At 51.0% G+C, this 11,546-nt stretch overlaps 1 protein-coding gene across 4 annotated transcripts; it reads left to right on the top strand.

The window, feature by feature from the left end:
• The first annotated feature begins 4,420 nt into the window (after window positions 1-4,420).
• LYSET (lysosomal enzyme trafficking factor) lies at window positions 4,421-6,067 on the top strand. Of its 4 annotated transcripts, none has more exons than XM_062181239.1 (2): window positions 4,421-4,475; window positions 5,141-6,067. In XM_062181239.1, exon 2 carries the CDS (start codon window positions 5,157-5,159, stop codon window positions 5,550-5,552), a length of 396 nt encoding a protein of 131 aa, XP_062037223.1. In that variant the 5' UTR covers window positions 4,421-4,475; window positions 5,141-5,156; the 3' UTR covers window positions 5,553-6,067. The 4 variants fall into 4 exon arrangements, with proteins under 4 accessions (XP_062037223.1, XP_062037222.1, XP_062037224.1 ...); XM_062181238.1 differs by lacking the exon at window positions 4,421-4,475 and adding an exon at window positions 4,643-4,796 and having other exon boundaries at window positions 5,141-6,066; XM_062181240.1 differs by lacking the exon at window positions 4,421-4,475 and adding an exon at window positions 4,803-4,888.
• The last annotated feature ends 5,479 nt before the right edge of the window (window positions 6,068-11,546 follow it).

Genomic DNA, 11,546 nt, shown 5'->3' with positions numbered 1-11,546 from the left:
ACAGGAGCCTGTGTGTGCACTCACATCTGCACATCAACAAAACACAGCCGGTGCCACTTAACAAATGACCCACCTGTGTGACGGCGACTTGCAAGCTCTAAACGCTACAAATGAAACAGGAGTAGACTCATGCCTTTCAGTCTATCCAAAGTCCCTGTCATCAAGCTTTCCGGTGGGAGAGCACAGGGGCTTACAAAGAATGCAATCCTGACACTTAGTCCTAACAGAGACACGATGCTTTTGAATCTAAAATCAAATAAGGGGGCTGTGGCTGTGGCGAACAGGTAAAGCTGCCGCCTGCAGTGCTGGCGTCCCATATGGGCGCCGGTTTGAGACCTGGCTGCTCCACTTCTGATCCAGCTCTCTGCTATGGCCTGGGAAAGTAGCAAAAGATGGCCCAGGTGCTTGGGCCCCTGTACCCAAGTGGGAAATCCGAAGGAGCTCCTGGATTCAGATCGGGGCAGTGCCAGCCATTGTCGCTATTTGGGGAGTGAACCAGTAGATGGAAGATTTTTCTGTCTTTGCCTCTAATTCTGACTTTCAAATAAATAAATAAATATTAAAAAAAATAAAATGTTCTTTTTATTAGACTTTCTCCTACCTTTCAGCAATCTTCAAATTTTCTTCGTGCTATCACTTTCACCCTTTTTTCTTTTTTTTTGCCAAAATTTTTATTTGAAAGGCAGAGAGACAGAGACACATAGTGATCTCCCTTTAGCTCGTTCACTCCCCAAATGCCTGCAACGGGAGCAGCCCAGTCTCATTCTGGGTCTCCCATGTGGATAGCAGGGACCCAAGAACTTGATCCTGCACGGGCTACCAGGGTGTGCATTAGATGGAAGCTAAGAGCCAGGACTAGGACTGGGTACTCCAACAGGGGGTGGGTGTCCCAAGCGGTCTTAAGTGTCACACCCGGGCCAGCGCCGTGGCTCCCTTGGTTAATCCTCCGCCTGTGGCGCAGGCATCCCATATGGATGCCGGGTTCTAGTCCCGGTTGCTCCTCTTCCAGTCCAGCTCTCTGCTGTGGCTCAGGAAGCGTGGAGGATGGCCCAAGTGCTTGGGCCCTGTACCCACATGGGAGACCAGGAGGAAGCACCTGGCTCCTGGCTTCGGCTCGGCACAGCACCTGCCGTAGCAGCCATTTTGGGGGGTGAACCAATGGAAGGAAGACCTTTCTGTCTCTCTCTTTCACTGTCTGTAACTCTGTAAAAAAAAAAAAGAAAAGAAAAAAAAGTGTCGCACCCAACACCCACGCCACTGCCCTTCCTTTCTGAGGAATAACTGACTCACACCACCCTCTCCCCGTCCCTGGGACGTCCGGGCTGTCCTAGTCCCACTGCCAGCATGTGCAGTCTGCAGGGGGCTTGCTGACTCCAAGTAAGGTAGTCTGGTACATACGGGGCACATGGGGTAGAGCACCAACAACGTCTCGCCTCATGAGGCTCCGGGTACAGGTACCCTTAGGATGGCCTGGTTCTTGTCTTGGGGATAAGGACCCTGGAGGAAGATGGAGGACAGGATTCTGGCCCAGCTACTTTCAAGCTGTTTCACCTTGCACAAGTTTCCCCTAATTTCTCTGTCCATCTTCACCCACGTGAAACTGCCTTTTCCTTTAATGCAGAATTCTTAACAAGAGCATCACGGGAGGTGACTGGAGCACCTTCAGTCCAGTTTGCCGTGCACTGGCCAGCACCATGCACGTCTCTCCTTCTCTGCCCTAACTGAGCACCCTACACGTCTGACCTGCTGCCTGCACGGATCTGAGTCCGGTCTGGCTTCATTCTGCTCTGTTACTGCTTCTGTGGGCCCTCCTGCCGTGTCACCTAGAAGACGACTTCCTGTCCACGGGCCACAGGAGGAGCGAGTCCAGAGGACTAAGTCTGTGTGGGTCCAGTGGTTTCCAGATTCATGCTTAAGGAACCCTTTGTTCAAATGATATCCCTCCTGGAATCCTGATATAAGCAAAACAGAGAAGTCATTTTATTAACATTTTTAAATTTTATAACTTCACAGCTATAATTTATAACGACCATGAAAATGAAATTCAGAACCACATGCATCAGTGACACACATCAGAAATGTGCGGTTAAAAAAGGGAGTTGCAAATTTATCAACCTCAGCATTCAATCCTGACAAAGACACGGAGAGACAGAGACAGAGGCAGAGAGATAAAGATCTTCAATTCACTGCTTCACTGCCCAGATGCCTGCAACAGCCCGTGCTGGGCCAGGCTAGACTGAAGCCAGGACCCAGATCTCCATCTGGGTCTCCCATGTGGGTGACAGGAACCCTACCTGAGCCATCACCTGCTGCCTTCCCAGGTGCGTTAGCAGGTAGCTGGATCAGTCAGTGGCCAGGACTTGAACTGGCACTCTGGTGGGAAGTGGGTGTCCCAAGCTGTGGCTTAACCCGCTGCACCACAACGTCTGTCAACTGCCTTTTGTTCTGATTAAACAGAATACAGTTCTGACTCATGAAGAAAATAATAAACATATTAACCACTGACGGTGACCCTCACCATCAAATGTGGGGCCAGGCACCCCTAAAGACTACTGATGGCACACGATCACGTGTGACCTGCCACACCGCACCTGTTACCCGACAGCTGACTTCTCAATGAGCTCTGCTCAGAATACGCACCTGAGCGCTGTCTGGCCTCAGGTCACTGCACACGTGCAAGTGATAAACCTGTACATGCTGCACGAAGAAAGCACCCACAGGGTGAATACAAACAGCCATGCAGACCCGCCGCCTTCCTGTGCATGACCCATCAGGAGACCTGAGGACAAGCATTTATATTAAGAAGAGCACAGAAGAGCGATTGGCAGCACCAGGCAGGGGTTGGTTAACGTCAGTCCCTGCAGGATATGAACTGCTCTACCTTCACTCTGTTCACTGCCAGGTGCCCCTTCCTGGTGCCCCGGGATTCAGGCCAGGTCCTGCCTGCAGATGGGCCTTCTCCCCTTCCGTTGTCAGTGTGCTAACTGCCACAGGCCAGGGGCTGGGCTGGCCTCCCACCATCTTTCTCAAGGGCTCCTCTCTGCACCAGCCCTAGGACATAAGCAGATGAGCCCCAGCTCCCCAAACGCTGACTTGAGCCAGGAGGCATTGGGGGGCTTTAATCAAGGGGTTCTTTATCCGGTGCTGGGCCTCCAAGGCTCTCTTCTCTGCATTTGACACCAGCCATGTCTCCAACATCTGGGTAGTTTGGGACATCCAGGGCTCAAATTCTTCCCCTGGTTCTGGAGGGTCCCTGACCGAGAACATTCTCAGCCTTTTGTATTTCGGGTACGGCAGGGCAGGCTGAAGAGCCTCATCCAGTGCCTGTGCCAACAGAGGCGGCCCCGCTTCTGGGCTCATGTCCTGGTCCACAGCAAGGGGGTCATCTCCATACCCGAGAGCTCTGGTCAGCTCGCCCACTGTCACGCCCTTCTCTCCAGAAACTCATTTAATCTGCCTGAAGATTCACTGTCTGGGGGCGGGGCTGCAGCATATCAGGTTAAGTCGCTGCCTGCCACCGGTTCTGGTCCCAGCGGCTCCACTTCTGATCCAGCTCCCTGCTAACGCGCCTGGGAAGGCAGCGGGGGATGGCCCACGCACTTGGGTCCCCGCACCCACTTGGGAGACCCGGATGAAGCTCTGGCTCCTGGCCCCGGCCTGTGCCAGCCTTGGTTGTTGTGGCCATTCAGGGAGTGAGCCAGCTGATGGATGGAAAATCTCTCTCCTTGTCTCTCCGTCTCTCGCTGTAACTCTGAATTTCAAATCAATAAGCAAATCCTTAAAGAACCACTTTCAAGTAAATAAGTTTTTCTAAAACAATTCTGGGCCGGGGCTTCCTCCCAGCATGCCTACTGCGCGCCCTCCCCGTTCTCAGGCCCCCCGAGCACCCTCCCAAGCAGTCTGTGTCCCGAGGGGGTCCGGCGCTCTGCAGGGTCCGCGCCCACCCCGCACCAGTCTCCCGGGAGCCTCGGCCACGGCGCCGGAGATAAGACTGACGCTCCAGTTGGCTCGGGGCGCAGCTGTGGCCCCGGCGGGTCTGGCGACGTGCGCAGGTCCAGCAGCCACGGTCTCCTGTCCGCCTCTGGCGTCCCCAGCGGACTCACCGTGGATCCAGAGCTCTGGAGGGCCAGGCTGGACAGCGGGAGGCCGCGCGAGGCGGCGATCGATGGCGGACCGCGGCGTCCCTGCGGCGCCCTCCGCACGAGGAGACACCCATGGCGCGAGAAGGCGACGAGGCTCCAGGGCCCAGAACGCCAACCGCAAGGCCGCCAAGCCCGACGCTGGCCGACGCCGGGGCCCACTCGAGCGGCCTCGAGGTCGCTGGCTGCGGCAGGCGAGCCGGCCGTCGGGGCTCCCTGACGTCACCAGGGGGCAGGCCCTGCGGGGCGGGGCGCGAGCGCTTCCGGCCCGAGCCGGAAGCCCCGACTGCGGCGGCATCCGGGACGGCGGGCGGGCGGGCCACTCGGGACGGGAAGGTGAGACCCGGGGCTGGTCGCCTTTGCTGGCAGGTGGGCCGGCGGCCGCGGGGCCCGGGCCCGGCGTAGCGCTGCCTGCGGCGCGGCAGGGGCGGGAGCCTCCCCGCCGGGCCGGGTGCCCCGCGCCAGGGCTCCCGCGGCGGCGCCCGGGGCCGCGTGACCGCTGTGCCCACGCCGCGCTCGCACCGAGTTGGTGCTCCGGGCGGGCGGCCCGGGGGTTTCTGCGGCGGCTGCCCCGGAGATGCCGAAGCCGGCCGAGTCCTCAGAACCGAGTGGTTCTCTGCCGCCCGCCGGGGCGCCAGGAAGATTCCCGGGACCACTGTAAGTGTTGACGGGGCGCGGCGCCGGCCCGAGTAGAGCCCGGACAAGCGCAGTCCCGGAGGCGCTAGCTTGAGTGCAGTTTCGAAGGGCAGGTATTCCGATTTATTAAGCGGGGCCTAAGGACGTCTGCCTTGTGGGAGTAGAAAGCAGAACTCGATGTGTATGGAAGCCTTGCTTGCCTGTAACTTGCATGAAACCACCTGTAAGCTGCTGACACCCCTACTGTACGGGAACCCTTCCAGTAGGAGGTGTGGGTACCCTAGGGCTCCGGAGGCCATCAGCTAGTGTGGAGTGGCTGCCGTCGCAGCTCTGCCGCCCTGACTGCTTGTTTGTTTGATTTGAAGGCACAGAGCATGGAGAATGATGAACTTCCGCCAGCGGATGGGGTGGATTGGAGTGGGACTGTACCTGCTGGCCAGCGCGGCGGCCTTCTACTACGTCTTTGAGATCAACGAGACGTACAACAGGCTGGCCCTGGAGCACGTCCACCAGCACCCCGAGGAGCCGCGGGCAGGGACCACGTGGACACATTCCTTGAAGGCGCGGCTGCTCTCGCTGCCGTTCTGGTTGTGGACGATTATTTTCCTGGTCCCTTACTTGCAGATGTTTTTGTTCCTGTACTCTTGTACAAGGGCGGACCCCAAAACAGTGGGCTACTGCATCATCCCCATATGCCTGGCCGTGATCTGCAATCGCCACCAGGCGTTCGTCAAGGCGTCTAATCAGATCAGCAGACTGCAACTGATCGACACGTAGCCGGCTGTCCTTGGTCCGGAACTGCCAGTACTTCATGGAGTTGACCGCAGGCTGCAGTTCTCGCAGATCTCAGGAAGCTGTGGCGGGCAGCGGGTTTGTAAGGAAATGTGACTGCAGGGCTGTATCTGAGTAATAATGGCTTTTTAGGTAAAGCCGGAGGCACAGTACAACAAAATCATGTTGACGACTTCAGATTTTTGGAGGTGAAATTGTGTCTGTTATTTGCATTCTTTAGAAACTTGAATAAGTACCTGAGCTTATATTTCTATTCTGCTGTACAACATAGTGATGATTCAGAAAATTTTCCTTTGGGGGAAAAAATGAATATAAACGTTTCCATTGTGTTAAGTGTATAAAAGGTCCAAACATGGTCATAAAGTTTAAATTTTATACAACTACTTGGCTTGCTTTACAATTTCTCAAACTTAAAAAAAAACTGTCCTGTTGTAGCTAGGCCAACTGTTTATGCTATCAGTAGGAAACACTCACATAAAATTACTGAGGTGATGGCTGTCTTGGTAAGCAGTTTGTTCTTGGTAACAGCTAACTAAATCATTAATGCTGTCAGTTTAAAAAACTCCTTGGGAAAAGACTCAGTGAAAGGAAGAAGTTAATTTATATAGAAGCCCAACAGGAGGCGGTTGATGAGAATACTACCAGAACTGCTTTTCCCTTTGCGGTATGGCTCCCCGGCGATTCTGTCCGAGTCCTTACCAGAGCCTGTATCACGTGCCTGTCCTCGTCCTGCAGCTTCTCCATTCTGGAGTAAGGTCTGGTCTGTTAGGCAATCGGTAAATCACGTGGAGATGTCATCTTTGTACCTCCACCTTGGCATTTGTATTACCTTGTGTGTAGTGCCAGGGTACCAAGGCAAATAACCACAGTGGAAATTACTAGGCATGTTTATCTTCTGGGAGAATCAAGATACACTTTTATTAAATAGTTACATCATTAATATCAGGAAACATTTTATACTGCTTTAATCCTTTTTTTTTTTTTTTTTTTTTTTTGACAGGCAGAGGTAGACAGAGACAGAGAAAGGTCTTCCTTCCACTGGTTCACTCCCCAAATGGCCGCTACGGCTGGTGCACTGCGGCTGGCATGCTGCGCCGATCCGAAGCCAGGAGCCAGGCGCCTCCTCTGGTCTCCTATGTGGGTGCAGGGCCCAACCACTTGGGCTATCCTCCACTGCCTTCCCGGGCCACAGCAGAGAGCTGGACTGGAAGAAGGGCAATCGGGACTAGAACCTGGGGTACAGGGGCCACAGGCAGAGGATTAGCCAACTGAGCTGCGGCGCCAGCCTAATCCCTGTTCTAAGAATTAACTTGTGTAGTTCTCACGACTCCATGAAATAATTAGGCAGATTTCGACAGGTAAGGAAACTGAGGTAGAGGTGTTAAGCAGTCTGCCAAAGGTCACCCAACTAATAGCAGGCACCTCGATGCCACGGCTCCTAACCACTGAGCTGTAGGCTTCTCACATCAGCACAGGACACGCTGGCCTGGTCATGCCGTAGTGGAAACGGCAGTATTACTGAGAAAGGTTTTTCTCAATTTGTAGAACTGACTGAAAGTTTCTTAGCTTCACCTTTTTGCTACATCTGGTTTGACCAGAAGGGAAGGCTGAGCTTTCCATAGCAAACTTAGAGAGATCAGGCAGGTGCCTTGTAATTCACAAACAGCAGGATCAAGCCTTCTCCAGTTAAATCTCATTTGCCTCCCTTTTCTTTATTATTATTTTTAATATTTATTTGACAGAGTTATAGACAGGGAGAGACAGACAGAACCTTTGTTGGTTCACTCCCCAAATGGCCACTACGGACACTACTGTGCCGATCTAAAGCCAGGAGCCAGGTGCCTCTTCCTAGTCTCCCATGCGGGTGCAGGGGCCCTAGCACTTGGGCCATCTACCATTGCACTCCTGGGCCACAGCAGAGAGCTGGACTGGAAGAGGAGCAGCTGGGACTAGAACCCGGGACCCATATGGGATGCCAGCTCCGCAGGCAGAGGATTAACCAAGTGAGCCACGGCGCTGGCCCTGCCTCTCATTTTCTCCAAAGGTCTGGTTATGATCTTCCGGACAGGCAGCAGGCGCCAGACATGCATTTCTCTGAGGGTCAGATGACAGATCAGTTGCATCTTTTGAGTACTTAGTATGCATGCTGCAGGTCATTACTTTAGAGTGAGTTACATTCGCTCTTCACGGTAGTGGTATGAGGCACACATTGTACAGATACAGGTGCCACTTTCCAGAGAAGGAAACTTGAAGCAAATAGGAATTATCTGTCCATGGTCCACAGCAAGTAAGTGGATCTGAACCTAGGATGTCTGGCTTTAGAGCGCCAGCTCGTCACCATTCCGCTCTACTGCTTCTTGTAAGAAAGGATGATTTGAGCTAAGTCACTGGGCAGTTCCTGACTTCACAGCCTTGAGGCAGTGACAGTCGAAACGATTGAAGAAAATTATTTCAATTATTTTTATCTATTTGATAAACGCTTGATGTAATACAAGGCTTGGTGAACTTGTCCCTTAGGAAAGAGTAAGTTCTTTTTCCTTAACAGGTAACAATACAGGTACATCTTCATGGGACACAGTGTAAGCGGATCAGATAACGCCATTAGAACCCCACCTCCCACCCCTCCCCTCCAGTTCTTATGCAGTATGTAGCACATTTTTGTGCACCAAAATAGCCCCCCTGTATTCTGGAACACTAGAACTTACTCTGATTTGAGCATTTTTTTATTGAGTAGGTTTTATTTTTATACCTCAAATTTAGGATTTTGGAATTTGGTTAAGTAAATGTTCAGCCCATTTCTATCTTTCAAAATCATATTGCCTCAATAGTAGGACACTAAAATAGAGTAGGATTAGTGTATTATTCCCAAATTTAATAACCAAATTTCAGATTATCTAAGGTTAGTCTGCTTTTTTATTTGATAATTACTTATCCAAGTTGTACATTATCCCTAGTTTCTTTATGGTTATTTAATAACTAGTTCAAAACATTCTTTTGACAAAGAGGAAAAGGAGAAATAAATATTTTTCTAATCTTTCAGCTCTTATTTTTTTTTAAAGATTTGATTTATTTATTTGAGAGGTTGAGTTACAGACAGTGAGAGGGAGAGACAGAGAAAGGTCTTCCTTCCATTGGTTCACTCCTCACATGGCCACAAAGGCCACAGCTGCGCCGATCCGAAGCCAGGAGCTTCTTCCAAGTCTCCCATGCGGGTGCAGGGCCCCCAGGAATTGGGCCATCCTCTACTGCTTTCCCAGGCCACAGCAGAGAGCTGGATTGGAAGAGGAGCAGCTGGGACTAGAACCAGCGCCCATGTGGGATGCCAGTGCTACAGGCGGAGGATTAACCTACTGTGCCACAGCACCAGCCCCTCTTATTTATTTTACTTAAGATTTATTTATTTGAAAGGGAGAGTTACAGAGAGGCAGTCGCAGAGAGAGGTTTTCCATCCACTGGTTTACTTCCCAAATGGCCACAATGGCTGGAGCTGGGCCCATCTGAAGCCAGGAACCAGGTCTCCCATGTGGGTGCAGGGGCCCAAGGACCTGCGCCATCTTCTGCTGCTTTCCCAGGCATCAGAAGTGGAGCAGCTGGGACTCCAACCAGCGCCCATATGGTGCGGTGAAGGTGGCGGCTTTACCTTCTATGCCACAGTGCCAGCCCCATGGCTCAGCTCTTAGATTGAGGAAGATAATGGATAGGAAGCTTGTGTATAATACAAGGTGGTCGTTTATTTCATATTCACATCACAATATAAGAAGTGGTGAACACAGAATTATATAGCAAGATAAATGGCAAATGTAAAAATCCTTAACTAGTAAATATTTGCTTCCAGAGATAAGGGAGCTATAGCCCACAATGATTTGATAATTCACTTTATTTGCAACTGCACCTGAACTGAAGTAACCTTGTTAACTGTTTTTCACTGAAACATGCCAGATATTTTTTCAAAGGTCCCAATATAGGGGTGGTTAAGCCACCGTTTGACACCTGCACCTCATGTCTGAGACGTGGGTTCAGATCCCAGCTTTGCTCTCCATTCTGGCTTCCTATTCAGGCACACCCTGGGAGGGAGCAGCGTTGGAGCCCTGCCACCTGTGTAGGGGACCTGCACTGAATTCCCGGCTTCTGACTTTGGCTTGGCCCAGTCCTGGCTGTTGTGGGCATTTGAGTGGTGAGCCAGTGGATAGGAGATTTCTGTTTCTCTCCTCTTGTCTCTGCCTTTTAAATAATTTGCCAATATAGGGAACAGGTAACTACAGAAACATCTGCTTCATGGAATTTTAGTCACCACATAAAGTTTCTAGTTTTAAAGATACTAACAATTTAAAAATAAAAATGTGATTCTCTTGAGAATTTGACTTTGCTTCAGAAGTTTTACAAATAACAAAAATTTTCTTTGAGGAAGTCATAACATGCTCTTATATGAGGAACTGCCCCATAAAGTAAACTGGTGTATTTGTTCAACATGGTAGTGTTAAGTCTTTTTTGTTAAGATTATCTAGTGTTGATATCCTGGGTAGACTTGGCAGTCTCAATCTAACTGGTACTACATACTGTATGGCTCGTTTTTCCATCAAGTAGGTACCTTTGCTTTGTAAATTCCTCAACATACAAAGCTGCATTTAACTTGGGACCATAGCTGGTATTTATGTTTTGATATAAGGCAAAGAATGAGACCTGAACTGTGACTATGTTAGGCAGGAAGTCAGATATGAGCTTATGTGTGTGTGACAAAGGCCTAAGGAGACATCTAGGTCCAGCATATGTATCTCAAAGCCATCCCGATAACCTGCCAGGGGCAGCCCAGTATCTGCACTTGAAACATCCTTCCCTGCCCGTTCTACCCTTAACCTGCCAGGTGGGAGTCCCTGCCCCTTCTGCCTGATACCTTCCAGGGGCAGCCCAGTATCTGTACTTCAAACATCCTGCCCCAGATCCTGATCTTCCAGGGGGTCCCGCTCACCCTTCTTCTAACCAGGGCGGCACCAGCCAGGCTTCCCCTTGTCTGATAACTTCAGGGGGAAAACTCAGAAAGGAATTTTTAGTATTTACATTCAAAAAGTCCTTTGTTCCAGGAGGAGGAGATGTGGGAAGGCAAGAGCGATCCCCTTAAAAACCTGGCCTCAACCGGACTGTGCACTCAGCCCTCTGCCTCTCTGCTGAGCTGCCCGCCTGCCTGGCCAGGTGTAATCTCTCCACTCAACCATGTAACCTCGCTCTCCCCCAGTCTGAGCGACTGGGCGCTCTCTCTCAGGTCCTGTCTGGAGAGGTGCCCCTCTGTTCTTACGGATGTCCCCGCCCTAATAAACCTTGCTGTTTGCTTTCCACTTACTCTCTGTCTCACACCTGAATTCTTTCTGGCGCGAGGACAAGGACCCTGCAGTTCTCCAGTAACAGCTGTACATTAGAATTACCTAAGGAAATAAACAAGGCAAAACTCAGACATCAACCAAGCCAGCGTCCCCTCCCATCCAATTATGTCAATCTCTGGGGGTGGGTCCAGGAAATTATGTTTCAGAAGCTCTTCAAGTGATTCTATTAGGGTTGAGAATCACTGGCTTGTGCTGTGTTTATGTATTGTTTACTAAGAACTCATGTGGGTCCTGAGAGTTGTGTTTATCTTTGAAGTAGCTTCAACAAATACTCTGCTGTAAGCTCACCCCAGCAGCCATTCCAACTGGAAATCTCTAGTCACCTGTACATGCTTCTCACTGCAAGTCCTCTAGGCTTTGCTCCCTACTCTACCAAAACTGTTCTGGCAACAAGTCATTATTCCTTAAATAATGACATCCGGTGCTCAAGTCCAAGTTCCTTTAATTATGTGCCATTTCTGCTACTCCCCATCCTTGAGGTACTTTCTTCAGTCGGCTTCTGGAACAGCATCGTTCAACAGAACTCCAAGAATGAAGAAAACGTTCTCCTGTCTGTGCTGTCCAATCAGCAGCCACTAACCATGTGAAAGGAGCCCGTTAGATG

Source organism: Lepus europaeus, chromosome 22, assembly GCF_033115175.1.
Source record: "Lepus europaeus isolate LE1 chromosome 22, mLepTim1.pri, whole genome shotgun sequence".
Taxonomy (NCBI): domain Eukaryota; kingdom Metazoa; phylum Chordata; class Mammalia; order Lagomorpha; family Leporidae; genus Lepus; species Lepus europaeus.
Note: the sequence above shows the minus strand (reverse complement) of the source record. Positions and strands in the feature narration are given on the sequence as shown.